Raw genomic sequence first — 18,938 nt, 5'->3', positions numbered from 1 at the left:
ATTTGTCTCTCCTTGGCCTGGGCGCCGGGAACCCTCCTTCACAAACTACCTCTTCCTCCAACACAGACCCTTTTCCCCCGACCCTTACTTTCCCCTTGTCCAACGTCATCTCCAATCCAGTTGTCATTCTCCCCCCTACTACCACTGCACACTCCCCTTCCGATTTCCCACATCCACAGGCACCACCGGTCTGCACCGCTTACCTCACTGACAACCCCTGTGACATCCCCATGTCCAACGTCGTCACCAATCCTGCAGTCATGTTCCTCCCTTTTCTGCACACTCCCCCCTCCGCCGTCGCACACCCACATACACAACCTCCCTCCACCGCTAATCTCATTGACATTCGCCAGAACTCTGACTTCCCACCTAGAATTCTCTCCCTCATCACTTGGACAGTAGACCCTCTACTCCTCCTCTGAACTCCTTGAGCCTCCGTCTCCCCGCCTGAACTTTCGTGAAATCCGGGAAGAACGTGATACGTGCTTCATCCAAGTGCAGCGGCGAGGCGGTCCGGGCTGTTTGGAGGATGACGTCTCTGTCGCAGAGGTTGAAGACCCTAGCTATTATAGGACGTGGGGGCCTTCGGCCTCGGGCGACCCCCCGGGACCCTGTGGGTCCGCTCGATGGAGAAATAGCTGGAGAGACGCTTGGTCTTGAGATGTTTCAGGACTAGATCCTCCACGAATAGGTCCGCTGTATGCCCCTCCAATCGCTCTGGAACACCTTGGACGCGTATGTTGTTACGTCTCGCTCTGCCTTCGTAATCACCCAGGAGTTCCCCATCTGAAGCTGTTGTTTCTGGAGCTGGGCCACTTGTTGTTGGAGGGTGGAGGTATCATCGATAAGAGCCGCAGTCTTGACCTCCACATCCCTAACCTTGGAGTCTATTTTACGGAGATCTACTCTCAACAGGGTAACTTCAATGTTCACGGAGTCAATCTCCTCCCCCATTCTTGACGTTCTCACCCCTCCAGGGTACACCATCATCAGACAAGAGAGACCGATCAAAACTAGGGGAGGACTAGCCATCATTCACAAAGCTGGAATACAGATTACCAAACTTAAACCTGCAGAATACTTATCGTTTGAATACCTGGCTGTCGAACTCCCTGCCAAGGGCACCTCACCCATCAAATTCCACACCATCTACCATCCTCCTGGAGAGAGTACCCCTGAACTAACAGACCTAATGTCACGGTTCTCCATGACAGACACTAAAGACGTGTTCCTGGGTGACCTCAATATCCACTGGAACGACCCAGAAGACTCCACTGTCCAGAAATTATCCAACTTACTTGAAATATATAACCTCAAACAACTCTGCAATAAACCAACTCGCATCAAAGGTGCAACACTGGATGGGATCATTACCAACAATGAACTGGTCTCTCTGAGAGTGATTTCTCCCATTGACTGGTCCGACCACCACCTAATTCTGTTCAAGATTGATGCACTTGTCAGCCACCAACCTATTTGTGATGACAAATCTAAACACTGGACCAGAAACATTAAAGAAGTCCCTTTATCCGAACTTGCCCATCTACAACTCCAACCCTCATCATGGACGGCTGATGACCTCACTACACACTTTAACTCAAAAAAATGACTGAGGTTTTAGACCAAGTAGCTCCACTCAAACTCAAACAATTGAGGCAAACCAAATCTAAACCCTGAATTAACATGGATCTGAATGAGGAAAGGCATCAACTCAGACAAACGGAAAGGTCTTGGAGACTAATCCCCTCAACCTTACACCTAGCGCAACTTAGATCTGCTCGGCGGGCATACAAAAAACACATTTTCAGTGAAAGGGCGTCTTTCTTCCGCAGCCAACTAGATCCGGCGAAAAACAGACCGAGAGAACTCTTCAACATTGTCAAAAGCCAAACAAACTGCACTCCCTCTCAAGAAATCAAAGCCACAATGAGCGATGTGAAGAAATTGCCACCTTCTTCACTAATAAAGTCTCAAAAATGTATCAATCCTTCATCCAAACCGCTAACCCCCCTTCCCTCGTAACCTGCCCCCCTTTAACCACCCCTGACCATTCAGTAAGAGTTCTTAACAAGGACAATCAGGCCTGCCTCCAGCTAAAAAACAATGCGCATTGGTCCGACTTTGAGCTAATGTCGGAAAATGAGGTCTTCAATATAATTTCTAACCTAAAACCTTCCTCCCACACTATGGACCCCATCCCATCCACAATTATAAAAGAACTCAACCACACTATTTCCCCTTTCTGGACACAAATCATCAATGCCTCTCTCACCTCCGGCTGTGTCCCAGACTCCCTTCAACTTGGACAAATCACACCCATTCTAATGATACCAGGGGCCGACCCTAATGATCTTAACAACCTCAGTTCCATCTCCAACCTCCCATTCCTTGCAAAAACATTGGAGAAATGCGTTCTCCACCTACTCAACAAACACATTTCTCGACACCTTTCAATCAGGATTCAGGAAAGGCTGTAGCACGGACATAGCAATGCTCAACGTCTCTGACGATATTCACAAGGCTTTACATGAAGGTGATGCCTGCCTACTCATCCTTACTGACCTATCTGCGGCATTTAACACAGTAAATCATCCAGCACTTCTGGAGACCTTGTCGAAGCGCTCCGGCATCAATGTCACAGTACTAAAATGGTTCACATCCTTCCTTCAACACCGCTTGCAACAAATTAAAATCAACTCCTGTCTCTCGAAGCCAACAAAAGTCACACTTGGGGTCCCGCAAGGTTCGATCCTTTCCCCGCCCCTCTTCAATCTCTTCATGGAGCCCCTCACAATCATCTTGAAAAAAGCTGGAGTCGATTACAACCTATACGCTGATGACACCCAAATCTATTTTAAAATCAAGTCTCCCCGCTACATCCGACACCTCAATGCCACTCTAACCGAGATCCAAACTTGGTTCAACTCTAACCACTTAAAGCTCAACCCAGATAAAACTGAACTAATCCTATTCTCTCCAAAAAGCAACCATCGTCCAATCCAAGAGTGGCTCAAGAATCTGGTCATCCTAAAGTGCCCCATCGTCCTATCCAACTCAGTTAAGTCTCTAGGCATCACCCTTGACAGGAACTTATCAATGGAGGCCCTCATCAAAAACTCTGCAAAAAGTGCTCTTTTCTCTCTAAAACACCTCAAGAAATTGAAACCTTTTCTTACCCATGATGACGTCAAGAGTAGTCCAATCCCTAGTTCTCTCTAAAATCGACTACGGGAACGCCATCCTAACAGAGACTTCAAAAGCTCACCTAGCCCCTCTTAGGGCAGTGTTGAACATGGCCGCTCGACTCGTATCTGGAGTAAAAAGATTTGAACACATCACTCCAGCTCTCAACTCCCTCAACTGGCTTCCCATGGAAGGGAGGTGTATTTACAAGCTGGCCTGCATCACACACAAAACCCTTCACTCTCCGGCCCCTAACTATCTGAACAACAAACTGGTAAGAGCAGGTCAATCCAGATCTCTGAGAAGCTCCAACTCACTCCTTATTCCTCCGAAACTGAAAAAGAAAGCCACAAAATACCGATCGTTTTCTGGCAGTTCTCCCAGGATGTGGAACGCTCTTCATAGAGTCCTCAGATGCAACCCCTCCTTCTCCTGTTTAAAAATGGACCTGAAACGCCATCTACTTAACAAATACAATGTCAACTAACCTATACTTCAATATCCGAGTTTACTCCTCTCTCTTGACATGCAAGGATAGTTGGTGACTGGACTTTGTTAACCACCTTATTTTTCATGCTGTATTTTTTTTATCCCTGGTTTGCTTCCTTACGGCCTGCCTACTATGTAATGCAATTGCTGTCTGTTTTTTACAGTGTGTATGTAAAGCGCTCTGATACCTATGGGTCAAGCTTTAAAACTTTTAAAATAAATAAAATAAAAAAATTGTGGGAGCTCACCTGTTCCCATTTGTCACTGCCTGGCCTTTGCCCCTGGTGTCCCCTGGAAGCGGTGCATTGTGGGAGCTCACATCTTTCCATTTGACGTTGCCTGGCCTGGGCCGCTGGTGTCCCCTGAAAGCGGTGCATTTTAGGGGCTCACCTCTTCCCATTTGTCACTGCCTGGCCTGGGCCCCTGAGTGTCTCCTCGAAGCGGTGCATTGTGGGAGCTCACCTCTCCCTATTTGTCGCTGCCTGGCCTGGGCCCCGGGTGTCCCCATGAAGAGGTGCATTGTGGGACCTCTCCTCTCCCCATTTGTCGCTGCCTGGCCTGGGCCCCTTGTGTCCCCTGGAAGCGGTGCATTGTGGGAGCTCACCCCTCCCCATTTGTCGCTGCCTGGCCTGGGCCCCGGGTGTACCCATGAAGAGGTGCATTATGGGAGCTCACTTCTCCCCATTTGCCGCTGCCTGGCCTTGGCTCCGGGTGTCCCCTGGAAGCGGTGCATTGTGGGAGCTCACCTCTCCCCATTTGTCGCTGCCTGGCCCTCAGGTGTCCCCTGGAAGCGGTGCATTGTGGGAGCTCCCCTCTTCCCATTTGTCGCTGCCTGGCCTGGGCCCAGGGCCCCCCCATGAAGCGGTGCATTGTGGGAGCTCACCTCTCCCCATTTGTCGCTGCCTGGCCTGGGCCCGGGTGTCCCCTCAAAGCTGTGCATTGTGGGCGCTCACCTCTCCCCATTTGTCGCTGCCTGGCCTGGGCCCCTGGTGTCCCCTGGAAGCGGTGCATTGTGGGAGCTGACCTCTCCCCATTTGTCGCTGCCAGGCCTGGGCCCCTGGTGTCCCCTGGAAGCGGTGCATTGTGGGAGCTCACCTCTCCCCATTTGTCACTGCCTGGCCAGGGCCCTGAGTGTCCCCTCGAAGCGGTGCATTGTGGGAGCTCACCTCTCCCTATTTGTCGCTGCCTGGCCTGGGCCCCTGGTGTACCCATGAAGAGGTGCATTGTGGGAGCTCACCTCTCCCCATTTGTCGCTGCCTGGCCTTGGCTCCGGGTGTCCCCTGGAAGCGGTACATTGTGGGAGCTCACCTCTCCCCATTTGTCGCTGCCTGGCCTGGGCCCCTGGTGTCCCCTTGAAGCGGTGCATTGTGGGAGCTCACCTCTCCCCATTTTTAGCTGCCTGGCCTTGGCTCCGGGTGTCCCCTGGAAGCGGTGCATTGTGGGAGCTCACCTCTCCCCATTTGTCGCTGCCTGGCCTGGGCCCCTGGTGTCCCCTTGAAGCGGTGCATTGTGGGAGCTCACCTCTCCCCATTTTTAGCTGCCTGGCCTTGGCTCCGGGTGTCCCCTTGAAGCGGTGCATTGTGGGAGCTGACCTCTCCCCATTTGTCGCTGCCTGGCCTGGGCCCTGAGTGTCCCCTGGAAGCGGTGCATTGTGGGAGCTCACCTCTCCCTATTTGTTGCTGCCTGGCCTTGGCCCCTGGTGTCCCCTTGAAGCGGTGCATTGTGGGAGCTCACCTCTTCCCATTTGTCGCTGCCAGGCCTGGGCCCCTGGTGTCCCCTGGAAGCGGTGCATTGTGGGAGTCCACCTCTCCCCATTTGTCGCTGCCTGGCCTGGGCCCCTGGTGTCCCCTTGAAGCGGTGCATTGTGGGAGCTCACCTCTCCCCATTTGTCGCTGCCTGGCCTGGGCCCGGGTGTCCCCTGGAAGCGGTGCATTGTGGGAGCTCACCTCTTCCCATTTGTCGCTGCCTGGCCTTGGCTCCGGGTGTCCCCTTGAAGCGGTGCATTGTGGGAGCTCACCTCTCCCCATTTGTCGCTGCCTGGCCTGGGCCCCTGGTGTCCCCTTGAAGCGGTGCATTGTGGGAGCTCACCTCTCCCCATTTTTAGCTGCCTGGCCTTGGCTCCGGGTGTCCCCTTGAAGCGGTGCATTGTGGGAGCTGACCTCTCCCCATTTGTCGCTGCCTGGCCTGGGCCCTGAGTGTCCCCTGGAAGCGGTGCATTGTGGGAGCTCACCTCTCCCCATTTGTTGCTGCCTGGCCTTGGCCCCTGGTGTCCCCTTGAAGCGGTGCATTGTGGGAGCTCACCTCTTCCCATTTGTCGCTGCCAGGCCTGGGCCCCTGGTGTCCCCTGGAAGCGGTGCATTGTGGGAGTCCACCTCTCCCCATTTGTCGCTGCCTGGCCTGGGCCCCTGGTGTCCCCTTGAAGCGGTGCATTGTGGGAGCTCACCTCTCCCCATTTGTCGCTGCCTGGCATGGGCCCCTGGTGTCCCCTCAAAGCTGTGCATTGTGGGAGCTGACCTCTCCCCATTTGTCGCTGCCTGGCCTGGGCCCCTGGTGTCCCCTGGAAGCGGTGCATTGTGGGAGCTCACCTCTCCCCATTTGTCGCTGCCTGGCCTGGGCCCCTGGTGTCCCCTGGAAGCGGTGCATTGTGGGAGCTCACCTCTCCCCATTTTTCGCTGCCTGGCCTGGGCCCCTGGTGTCCCCTGGAAGCGGTGCATTGTGGGAGCTCACCTCTCCCCATTTGTCGCTGTCTGGCCTGGACCCCTGGTGTCCCCTTGAAGCGGTGCATTGTGGGAGCTCACCTCTCTCCATTTTTAGCTGCCTGGCCTTGGCTCCGGGTGTCCCCTTGAAGCGGTGCATTGTGGGAGCTGACCTCTCCCCATTTGTCGCTGCCTGGCCTGGGCCCTGAGTGTCCCCTGGAAGCGGTGCATTGTGGGAGCTCACCTCTCCCCATTTGTTGCTGCCTGGCCTTGGCTCCGGGTGTCCCCTGGAAGCGGTGCATTGTGGGAGCTCACCTCTCCCCATTTGTTGCTGCCTGGCCTTGGCTCCGGGTGTCCCCTGGAAGCGGTGCATTGTGGGAGCTCACCTCTCCCCATTTGTCGCTGCCTGGCCTGGGCCCCTGGTGTCCCCTGGAAGCGGTGCATTGTGGGAGCTCACCTCTCCCCATTTGTCGCTGCCAGGCCTGGGCCCCTGGTGTCCCCTGGAAGCGGTGCATTGTGGGAGTCCACCTCTCCCCATTTGTCGCTGCCTGGCCTGGGCCCCTGGTGTCCCCTCAAAGCTGTGCATTGTGGGAGCTCACCTCTCCCCATGTGTCGCTGCCTGGCCTGGGCCCCTGGTGTCCCCTCAAAGCTGTGCATTGTGGGAGCTGACCTCTCCCCATTTGTCGCTGCCTGGCCTGGGCCCCTGGTGTCCCCTGGAAGCGGTGCATTGTGGGAGCTCACCTCTCCCCATTTGTCGCTGCCTGGCCTGGGCCCCTGGTGTCCCCTGGAAGCAGTGCATTGTGGGAGCTCACCTCTCCCCATTTGTTGCTGCCTGGCCTTGGCTCCGGGTGTCCCCTGGAAGCGGTGCATTGTGGGAGCTCACCTCTCCCCATTTGTCGCTGCCTGGCCTGGGCCCGGGTGTCCCCTCAAAGCTGTGCATTGTGGGAGCTGACCTCTCCCCATTTGTCGCTGCCTGGCCTGGGCCCAGGGCCCCCCTATGAAGCGGTGCATTGTGGGAGCTGACCTCTCCCCATTTGTCGCTGCCTGGCCTGGGCCCCTGGTGTCCCCTGGAAGCCCTGCATTGTGGGAGCTCACCTCTCCCCATTTGTCGCTGCCTGGCCTGGGCCCCTGGTGTCCCCTGGAAGCGGTGCATTGTGGGAGCTCACCTCTCCCCATTTTTCGATGCCTGGCCTGGGCCCCTGGTGTCCCCTGGAAGCGGTGCATTGTGGTAGCTCACCTCTCCCCATTTGTCGCTGCCTGGCCTGGGCCCCTGGTGTCCCATTGAAGCGGTGCATTGTGGGAGCTCACCTCTTCCCATTTGTCGCTGGCTGGGCCCTGAGTGTCCCCTTGAAGCAGTGCATTGTGGGAGGTCACCTCTCCCCATTTGTCGCTGCCTGGCCTGGGCCCCTGGTGTCCCCTTGAAGCGGTGCATTGTGGGAGCTCACCTCTCCCCATTTGTCGCTGCCTGGCCTGGCCCCCTGGTGTCCCATGGAAGCGGTGCATTGTGGGAGCTCACCTCTCCCCATTTGTCGCTGGCTGGGCCCTGAGTGTCCCCTGGAAGCGGTGCATTGTGGGAGCTCACCTCTTCCCATTTGTCACTGCCTGGCCTTGGCTCCGGGTGTCCCCTGGAAGCAGTACATTGTGGGAGCTCACCTTTCCCCATTTGTCGCTGCCAGGCCTGGACCCCTGATGTCCCCTTGAAGTGGTGCATTGTGGAAGCTCACCTCTCCCTATTTGTCGCTGCCTGGCCTGGGCCCGAGTGTCTCCATGAAGAGGTGCATTGTGGGACCTCTCCTCTCCCCATTTGTCGCTGCCTGGCCTGGGCCCCTGGTGTACCCTTGAAGTGGTGCATTGTAGGAGCTCACCTCTTCCCATTTGTCACTGCCTGGCCTGGGCCCCGGGTGTCCCCTTGAAGCGGTGCATTGTGGGAGGTCACCTCTCCCCATTTGTCGCTGCCTGGCCTTGGCTCCGGGTGTCCCCTGGAAGCGGTGCATTGTGGGAGCTCACCTCCCCCCATTTGTCGCTGCCTGGCCTGGGCCCCTGGTGTCCCCTTGAAGCTGTGCATTGTGGGAGCTCACCTCTTCCCATTTGTCGCTGCCTGGCCTGGGCCCCTGGTGTCCCCTTGAAGCAGTGCATTGTGGGAGGTCACCTCTCCCCATTTGTCGCTGCCTGGCCTGGGCCCTGAGTGTCCCCTGGAAGCGGTGCATTGTGGGAGCTCACCTCTTCCATCCCTGACACTGCTTGTGCGAGGCTTCTTTTGTTTGCGGTTGTCAGGCCCTGATGAAGCCCGGGGGCACCGGCGCTTCTTCCCCAGCCCCCCCGTGCTCTTTTATCTGATTAACTGACACATGTATTCGGAATCAGACACAGCCCGGGGCCCGGCATGGTTTTAATTTCGAAAGGTATCAAAGGTTCGCAGGCGCGCGCTGTTTAATCATCGTGTTTATCAGGCAAAGAAAAATTACCGGAAGGGCCCGGGGGAGAGTTATCTAAAGGGGCCGGAGACTGCGGAATAATTGATCACACGGGGTAATTCACTGCTAACTTTACATTCCCTAATATCTCATTTCGCGCCAATAATTACAGTGCTTGTCATCCTGTAATTAAATAGAGGGTGTTGCTGCGCATTGTTTCCGGGTCGCCTCCATGGCCGCCTCGGGTGGCGCCGGGGCCTGTCGGTGTGGGTGGTCGGGGTTCAGGGTTAGGGGAGTGGTGGCCTTCGAAAGCTTTGCTGAGGGAGAGATGTGGCGAAAAGCCCAACAAGTCTCTGCACTCCGGTTCACCATTCCGAGCCTTGCACTCGGGACCAATATGGCGGCCTGGGGCTGTGTGCAGACCCTTGCCGTTGTATTGTATTGTAATTGCATTTGTATAGCGCTTACTACCCCAGACGAGGCGTCAAAGCGCTTTTTCGACGAGTAGCACGCTACTCCGGGACCCATAGAGGATTAGTGTTGAATTAGTATAGTGAAACATGCAAGTAAATTTTAGGCGGTGGATAGGTTAGCTATTTGTATTCAGAAGGATAGGATAGGAAAGAAGCGTTGGCCGATAGGGAGGTACCAGCCAGAGGGACCCGAAGGTAGGGTGCAAAAGGTTGCTTTAAAGGGACAGGTCTGACCTGACAAGCAGTACTACCGCCTGCTCGGCACTTTACAGTATGGCCCTAACAGTAGGTTGACCAGCCGTCCCGGATTAGTCCGGACCGTCCCAGTTTTTCAACAGTTGTCCAGGCAGATTTCGGTAAAAGTGCCTCATGTCCTGGTTTTTTGAGAGTGTAAACTGAAAACAGTGAGAGGCACTTTTTAGGTGTTCCAAAGCATCGCTAGTAAGCAGCTGTTATGAGTAAGCAATTCAATTAACAGGTATTATGGTGGTTTTACAAATTACATTTATTCATTTTCTTAGTGCTTTTTCTGTGTTTCTATGAGGATGAGGGCTGTACTTCTTTGCCACTTTATTGATGTAAATGTGTAGTCCTTTCTCTATTTTTGCGAAATGTCCTGGTTTTTGGATCGCATGATCTGGTCTCCCTCCCTAACAAGCAGACTCATGCATGCAATACACTGACTTCACCCACTCCCCAAAGTAACAGCCTGTTGAAGACAAGTTCACGTTATACACAAATAGGGCCTCTCCCATCAGAATGACCTAAAAGGTGCTCAGGAGTGTTATGTGCATGTGAGTGTGGACATCTCAAAAAAAGTTTAGGACTGGCCTCACACACCACCTGGTGTCACCCCAAGTCTTTGTGTCTCCTCTTACACCTAACCTCCCGTCTCGCCTGTCAGAGATACCCAATACGCTGTTCTCCGTCACATCCTGGACCCACTGGTCTTCAGTCGTCATCCTGACCATGTCAAACATTCTTTTCAGGCCCTGCCTGTTCTTGCTTTTCCTTCTGAAATTACCAGTTATTCGTTTCTAGGCGTAACGTCCTTTACATCCTGGTACTACGGATCGTCCAACGCCCTCTTCACACCCTGGACGTATTGGTGCTCAGTCAATATTGCAGACCTTCTAGCCATCCTTTTATGGACCTACTGGTACTCCTCACATTTATAGGTACTGTTCCTCTCTGGAACAAGTCATTCTTTTCGAGGGCTCTGGGCCTTCTTCTTTTCATCCTGTACTGATCGTCACTCATGACCCACTAGTCGTTTGTTTCTGGAGCTCCAAGCTGGTTCTCTTTCGTCACCTTGCAACCAAAACTAAGACTAAAAACCCATTAACACCCCTCAGACTACCTTCCTGGGTGACCCGCCAGTCAGTGGCAAAGAGTTGCATTGACATCCATCAGCCGTCTACCCAGAAATAAGGCCCCCTACAAGGTAATGAACCAGGGCACATGAAGCCGACAGCCATGATACAGTCAACCAATCTCGTCTTTGATTACAAACCGGGCCACTCTTCTGGGCTCAACGTCGCAAACCCGAGTCCTACTCAGCAATATAGCCCACTATCTGACCAATTTGCTTGAGATTTGCTCTCAGTGTTAACAGCGATATCAGATACTTAATTAGACATATCACTACCTATGTTGTTAAGTATGATTGCCCAATTAGTGGTATTTGTTTTCAATCATGAATAACTTTTTAATGCACTATTACGTTAATCACAAAGTACAAATGAAGCATTTTGGTGAACATTAGGTGGTTCTCAGCCCTCTTACCCGCAAGTGAACCCCTGACAGCTTTGACCCAAGTGGGAACTTCCGCTCCCATAGACAAGCATGGCCCAATGTTATTCAATGGTGATTCACAGTTCTTCAAATCTGCAGGGGGTCTATTCACAGTCCCTTTAGACTGGTCCCTACATAGAAAGGGATGCTTCAAGGTTCGCCTAAGGGGCTTCAGCACCACGGATAGCTGCAGAGCGGTCTTCACGTTGCAATGCGTTGTAATACAGCCTTGCCAGTGGTCACTCATTCAAATCGTAAGATGCAATCCGTGTCTGATATGTTCAGCAGGAATATCAAGACAACCAATTTGAAGCCCATCTTCGTTAAATATTTCATATGTTTGCCCTGCACCACAACGCAGTTGACTCTCGTTGGTCCTTGAAACCAGGACGTTGGTAAATTACACTGTTTTTTCATATTTGGCTCTGCCGGGTACCATTAGCATAAATATTATCTTGTTACAGAGTGAGAAAACTTTGCAAGGTGAAGGAAAACTGGGAAATATCTGAAATTAGGCAGCGGTGGAAAACAAGACCAAAGCACATTTGTACAGCTAGAAAATAACATTGCACACCCTCAATTAAATTATTTTATTGAAATTATCTTTTTATTCATTGCATCAAGTTTTCTTATATGTATAACATATGCAGAACAATCTGGATGTAGTAATAGTTAACACGCATAAACTACACATGTGAGTTCTCTAAAGGTTTTGATGAAATATTGTGGAAAGTGACATTTAGTATCTTACATAAGTGATCAAAGTGCTTTTCAGGGTTGCTCTGTGATGTGTGAAGTGTGAGTATCACCAGAAAGAGTGAGGATGTTTCAACCTCTGCTTTACTACATTGTTGGAGATGATTTTGTTGTTTTAATAGTTCATGATCCTTATTTTCAGGATGCAGAAGACGTGGAGGGTGTGTCGGTGGGAGCCATTCTGTCGGACTACCAGCGGGTCAGAGTGGAGAACGTGTAAGTACATGTTCACCCTGGGAGCTTCCCTTACTACAGTGACACCGCACTCCGAGCTGCCATTATCCTGGAGTGACCCTTACTCTACTGACCCCGCCGGGGAGCCGCCCCTTGTCGCAGTGACATCACGCAACTAACTTCAGAAGTACATGCACCAAAAACAATTCTTCACGTCTGTCCCATCAGTTGCTACAAATGCATCAACATTAGGAAGATCCCCTCTCTTCTAGCCTTCAGAAGGCATCTAAAACACCTCCAAAGACCCCTCTCTTCAGCCAATCCCTAAGCTAAGGTCCCTCAAGTGTTGCTGTTGTACATGTAGTCTACTCTGCCACTCATGGTATTGACGGATTTCTCTCACCATTTTAATCCCTGGTTTCATTGTCTTTTTTTGTTTACTGTAATTTGATGAGTTGCATGTAGGGCCCCCTAATACGATTCAGGCCTGGAGCTCTGTGTCAATATGTTAAATACATTAATAAAGGTGCCTGTGACCTGTCTTTAAGTGAGTGTCTTTCTGGGCTATATAAAGACTGATTGGTGGCAGTTTATAAGATTCATGTATGCAGCCTTTCAGATGTTTACTGTACCTCTGGCGTGTATAATGTGGATCTCCCCTGTGTAAACTCCATGTACAGGACACTTGCGATAATGAATGGCTGAGATCCCTACATGACAAGTGCGTGAATGTGGTATTGTGACCCCACCCGTTACAAGAAGCCGGACAGGATTGCATCCACAGTGGAGCCACAGCCAACATCTTGCATGGCCAAATAAGTTGTTTTTCCCCAGATGTGGGTCTTGGGGCTTCAATACGCATCTTCTGAGCCCAAACCACTTTTCCCGGTTTGATGAGGAAGGGATTCAACAAAAGTGTCAATTTTCCCGAAGCGGTTGGCCGTTCAGTCTGTGAAGCACACCTTTCTGTGTTATGATAACGTATATGTATAGATGTGTGTATAGTTTCAGTTTGATATAAGATGTGAATAGTGTATTTATTGAATCCAGGTACTAACAGTAATAAAGCAATAATAATTGATGATCTGAACACAAATTAATGATCTTTCCCAGCTTCTCCACTTCACCAAATTATGTGGTCCACCGCACATGACTTTACTTCAGTGTGCATCATTTTCCTTAACTAGCCAGCTTGAGAGCACAATTCAGTACAGGTTCCAAGCTCTACGGAAACCTCTCTTATATATGGTTAATATAAATTAATCTTGTTACACATTTAATAACAATATAGGCTACAAAAATCGAAAACATGACAAAGTGACATTTTGGATAATTTGTGGCAATATCATCAATGCATGGGCGTATTCTTGAATATGTAATGTTTAAAAAAATATTACTTCAATTAATGTCACTATTTTCATATATATTTAATTGAGACACTGAGAAATATTGAAAAGTACTTTTTTCCCACAGTAAAGTCGTTATCATAATTTCTCATGATATTTGTTGCCTGATTACACACTTTCAATGCTCTTAGGGCCAACACAGATTGCTGGCTCGGCTCTCCACTAGGCTGTCTGTTCTCCCCCGCCTCTCCCCTTTCCAGAAATTTACTGTCTCCTGCAGTCTTGCATTTGGCTTTGGAGATCCAATGGGAATAGTGGAATCATTTCGCTTTCTAGATCCAGTTGAAGGAGTATATTGAAAGTTTGGTTGTTTGTTTTCTTCTTTTGGCTTTGTAGTGCAGTTATGTCTGTTCTCAAGTGCTTAATCTCTTTTCTGAGCCACTGTGTCGTGGATCAATGATTAGGGCACATGGATGTTCTGAGGGGTAACAGCTTGCCGAAGGCTTAGGAAAGCTAGTTGTAGGAAAGTAACTCTTCCATTCTTGGTTTAGACGGTGAGCTGTTGGTGAGCTAGGAGTCGAGTGTTCTGATACTGAGTTTGTTCTGCTGTCTGTAGTTAGTCTGATTAGGTACTGTTGCGGAAATAGTTGTTCTCAGGGGGAGGTTGACAATGAAGATGAGGTGGTGGTTGCTGGAGATGGTTAGGAGTGTTCCTCTTACTGTGACGAGTCCAGACAGAGATAAGATTCCGTCTAAGGTGTGTCGAACAGAGCGTCTTTGTCCGTAGACAAGTTGGGTGAGTTCCTTTAGGCTGATCAGGAGGATGTAGTTTAGTTCATAGAAGCAAATGTTCAAGTCTCCCAGCGTGCAGTGATTGCTGTGGTTTACGTTTATGTCAAAGATGGTGACTATGAAGGCATATGCAACTCTCAGATGTTTGGGAAAGGTCTGTATAAGAGCAGGCATGAACGTGAGACGGTAGACCGCAGAGGAGAGGTGATTCGCACACCATCATGTCGAACCCTCGAATCTTATGTACATCACAGAACCTACAGAAGTGGCCAACACTCACTCTTGTAGAACAAAGGACCAGTGCATGCTGTGACTGGTCAGCTGGTATGAGTACCTCATTCTCTGTAGGGCCTGAACCACTGACACACTCTGATGGTAGGTTCCACTTTTGTACTCCCTCCTTCCATGGGAAACGTGCTTCTGATACAAGGGACTCTGCCCTCATCTGTGCATGCGGGTGACTGGGTGACCTGAAATAAATAAGGATCTTCAAACAGACAGAGCTATGAGGCTTGTATCCATTTCCCGTCACCCGTACGCGGTGTGTTGTCACTCATGGCATCATCATTTACTAGAGTGGATAACTTGAACGAAAGCCCTTGAGATCAGATTGTGGTGTTGTCACGCAGGTGTAAAACCCTTTGTGAAGTCTTCCACCCTTATGAGGTGACTGATCCATGGCATGTGGTCATGCCCCCTCCTAGCAGGGCTCTCATGACACACCGTAGCAGCACATCCTCTTTCACAAAAGGAGCAGTGGTCTTCGATCCTCCACAAACCGATGTCTGCTTCTTGTCTCCTCTGACCAGGTGTAAGAGGCTCGGCCTGCAGCCCTTGGCCTTCCTATGGCGCCGGCAGCAGGAGGACCTTCTCAGTGAAATGATACAGGCTGGGGTCGAAGCTGTGATTATCAAGGTTGCGGCATTTGGTGAGTGTCCAGCATTTCAAGAGGTTTCTTTGTTTTTGGTCACTGATCTAACCGTGAAAGATGTACCTAGTGAGATATTGTATAACATATATATGTGACTTGCAGACATATGTTTACCGTGTGATATCTTTAGAAGATGTACATCCCAGCACAAACTACCATACTGAGCATGCTCCCCACATCTATTGTGACCTGTTTCATTGCACAAAGTGAACGTGGGAATGTTGGAGCAATTGGTATTTTTATAGCTCAATCAAGACTGGGGGATAAAAGCTAGCAGTAAAGGACATAGGCACGATGGCGGCAGAGAGGTGATATTATTTAAGATTGTCTACAAATGAAAAGGATGGGCAGAGAGATTTGACGAAATGTGTTCGGAATAGTTTGGAGGGTTTGGTCAGTGTCTCTTAAAGAGGTGCATCTTTTTTTTTTTTTTTTTAAAGACCTTTATTGCACACTTGAAAAAATAGTATGATGTAGGGCCTACAACCCCCTGGGCCGGCCGCGATAGCATTAAAGTCATCAGCAAAATAATCAGGATTACACAGCCGTTCAGCCGACAACCGGGGGTCCGGCGGCGAATAAAAGTATGCTGTACCGCGATGCAGGCGATAGGAATATGCAATATGGCTTAGGTCTATGGTTTTCTGTTTTTATCCCACAACAAAACCTTACAATAAATGAAAAAACGAATCAGTAGCTTCATTTCTTTCCTAGCGACAAAACAACGTTCAAGTAAACAACGTAGCAACCATTGGCAGTGCACCCTCGACCCACCCTCCATCATCCAACTGCATATAGTCAGGACGGAGTACATCGTAACAGGCAACACATTTCAATACACATGCAACTCGGACCCGTGCTCTAATCTGAAAGACACTCATCCGGGTCAGCTCGTGGAGGCTCGCATATATCCCCTCTAAATTTATTCCAAGCCCACCAGATTTGTCCCCACTTTGCGGGGCACCCCAGATGAATAAAGACTGCTTTCTCCGCCACCATTGCTTCATCCATGTCCGTGCACCAGTTTCTCAGCGTGGGCAGCACGTGAGAGCCCCACAGTCTCGCAATGTTGCGTTTTGCTACCAACATTCCTAGCATGGCCCAGTCGTGCTGCCGATGGGTCAGGTCTTCTGCATCCCAAATATTCAATAGGCAGCGACGTGGGTTGGGCAGCAGGGAGACATCCATGGTCTGTCAGATGGTTCGCATCACCGCTGCCCAATACATGGCTACCCGGCTACAGTCCCAAACAGTATGGAAGAACGTCCCTCTTTCACCACAACCCCGGAGACAATATTCGTGGGAGGCTCTCCCAATTCTGCAAAGCACCGTTCTGGTATAGTACGTGCGGTGCAGCACCTTTAACTGAACCAACTTAAGTCTGGAAGGAATCGCAGTTTCTCGGGGTGACGAGAGAGCCTCCTGCCATTCCGAGTCATCGAGTTCACCTATATCATTCACCCAAGACTGACGTAGTTTGGACAGCATGTCAGGGAGATTGTTAACCAGTTTCCTGTATGTGTAGTACGTCGCTTTGTGGGACATATGTTCTGTCAGTAGCCTGTCTTCTAGAGGGGTGGACTCCTGCAGTTTCATTCCCGCCGGAACGGCTGAGAGAAGCGCGTGTCGTATCTGCATGTACCTAAAGTACTCTGACTGCGCCATATCGTGTTTGGTTTGTAGATATGCGAAGCCCACTATGGTGTTTTTTTTCCAAAGGTCACCCACCACTGATATGCCTATGGTGTCCCATACCTGAAACCCTTAACTATTGCCCATGAAGCCCAACCTGTGTGAGTCCCATAGGGGTGTCATATGTGTGACAATGTTTGCGCACTGAAGATGTCTATGTGCCTTGTACCAAAGCTGAACCGTGTGACGGGTTGGACCCAGAAGGTCAGTTGGGGCCCTACGACTATATAGGTTTCTTAATAACCCCCTAGGTTCGAGACTTTGCCTGTCCGCCATATAGGCGGGTTCCGTCTGTGGGGCGTGGAGCCAGTAATTGATTTGCTTGAGATGGGCAGCCCAGTAATACAGTTTGATATTAGGGAGCGCTATGCCCCCATCGTACCAATCCTTCACTAGTTTACATTGTGCAATCCTCGCTGGCTTCCCATCCCACAGCAAAGTAGAGACCGCTGCTTCGATGGCCCTGAAATAAGAGGAGAGGACCGAGAACGGGGTATTCTCAAGGAGGTAGAGGAACCGGGGCAATGTCATCTTTTTTTAAATAACGCTGCTTTGCCCAGGAGGGTGAGAGGGAGGGACCGCCACACCTTTACGTCTCGATTGAAACGTTCCAAAGGGGGTTTCAGATTCAGCTCATGGAATTCGTCCGGGTCGGGCGACACGTGAATTCCCAGATATTTGAAGGGAGTGTCAGCTTATCGCAGTGGACAATCAGCCGGGAGTGGCGGCGGGCAACCAGCAAGGACGTATAGTACTGATTTAGCCCAGTTAATTCTGTAGCCAGAGACTCTCCCGAACTTCTCGCAGACATTAAGCAATTCCAGAATTGATTTCTTAGGGGAGGTCAGATAAAGAAGGATGTCGTCTGCATAGAGGGATATCCGATCCTCCCATGACTGGGACCATCTGATATCCTTGATGGACGGCTCCCACCGGACCCAAATCGCCAGAGGCTCAAGGACGAGCGTGAACAATAAGGGGGAAAGCGGACAGCCCTGCCGTGTCCCACGTCCACGTCCCTGGAGATGTGACCATTAGTTGCTATCTGGGCCAGAGGCCTGGTATAAAGCAGGCGGACCCACGCACAAATCTTAGGGCCAAAGCCCATGTGGCGAAGCACCGCGAACAGGTAAGGCCACTCCACGGTGTCAAACGCCATGCTGGCGTCAAGGAAGAGAAGTACTGCTGGTTCCTGTATGTACTCCCGACGAGCTAGCACCGCCTGTAGACGGCGCAGGTTATGGGAGGTGTTACGGTTTGGCATAAAGCCGGACTGGTCAGGGTGCACCAAGGTAGCAAGGTGGGGGGCCAAGCGTGTGATAGTAGTTTGGCGAGGATCTTTGGCTCGGCGTTTAGCAAGGAGATGGGACGATAAGAGCCGCAGACTTCCGGAGCTTTACCGGGTTTATGGATCGGGATAATCGTGGCCAGGCATTGATCTCTAGGGAGTTCTCCTACTTTTAGGCTATCCACGAACATTCTGAGTAAATAGGGGGCCGTTATGGAAGCGGTGTGCTTGTAGAGTTCCACTGGGAGGCCGTTGGGTCCCAGGGCTTTGCCAGACGCCAATGCGTTGGTCGCTTCCCGTACTTCCTCCACAGTAATGTCCGCCTCCAACGAAAGAGCCGCCTCAGGTGAGAGGCAGGGGATTGTCAAATCTTTAATGTAGTCGTATGCTTCATCTGCCGTGTATGACGCTTGGGGAGCGTAAACTGTCTCAAAGTGGTCAGCTAGCTGTTCAACTATAACTCCGGGGTCCGAGGTCAGATTACCCTCAGGCAATTACAATTGCGCAATGACCCTGCCTGCTTTTTCTTTTTTGTCGAGCCAAGCCAGCATCTTCCCGGCTTTATCACCCAGCTCATACACCCTATGGCGGGTGGCCCGAATTGTATTCAGCACCCTTTCTCTTTGGTATGCCCTCCATTCAACCTGCCGGAGTTGGACCGTTCAAGCAGTTCCTGGGGACGGGTGGGCCTCATGATCAGAGACAGCATCCTTGAGAGCGCGCTCAAGGGCACTAAGTTCTTGATTCTGAGTCCACCTATGGGTAGCTATGGATGCAATGGCCTGCCCATGTATAACTGTTTTATAAGCCTCCCATAAGATACTGTGGGAGCCCACGGTGTCCAAATTCTCCTGAAAGTAGTGTGTAGCAGCGTTGGAAAGGGACTTCCTGAAGGGGGCGCTCTGAAGGT

General features: G+C 51.1%; 1 protein-coding gene across 2 annotated transcripts in view; it reads left to right on the top strand.

Moving 5' to 3' along the window:
- The window catches only part of DPH6 (diphthamine biosynthesis 6), a 467,592-nt gene that overhangs the window by 123,891 nt on the left and 324,763 nt on the right, over positions 1 to 18,938 (top strand). For both annotated transcript variants that reach the window (XM_086937004.1, XM_086937005.1), the window contains 2 exons: positions 11,948 to 12,021; positions 14,927 to 15,045. In XM_086937004.1, the coding sequence (XP_086793130.1) occupies positions 11,948 to 12,021; positions 14,927 to 15,045 (193 nt within the window). The remainder of the gene's footprint in view (positions 1 to 11,947; positions 12,022 to 14,926; positions 15,046 to 18,938) is intronic.

This window comes from Lissotriton vulgaris, chromosome 9 (genome assembly GCF_964263255.1).
Source record: "Lissotriton vulgaris chromosome 9, aLisVul1.2, whole genome shotgun sequence".
Taxonomy (NCBI): Eukaryota; Metazoa; Chordata; class Amphibia; order Caudata; family Salamandridae; genus Lissotriton; species Lissotriton vulgaris.
This window is presented reverse-complemented; position numbering and strand designations above follow the sequence as displayed.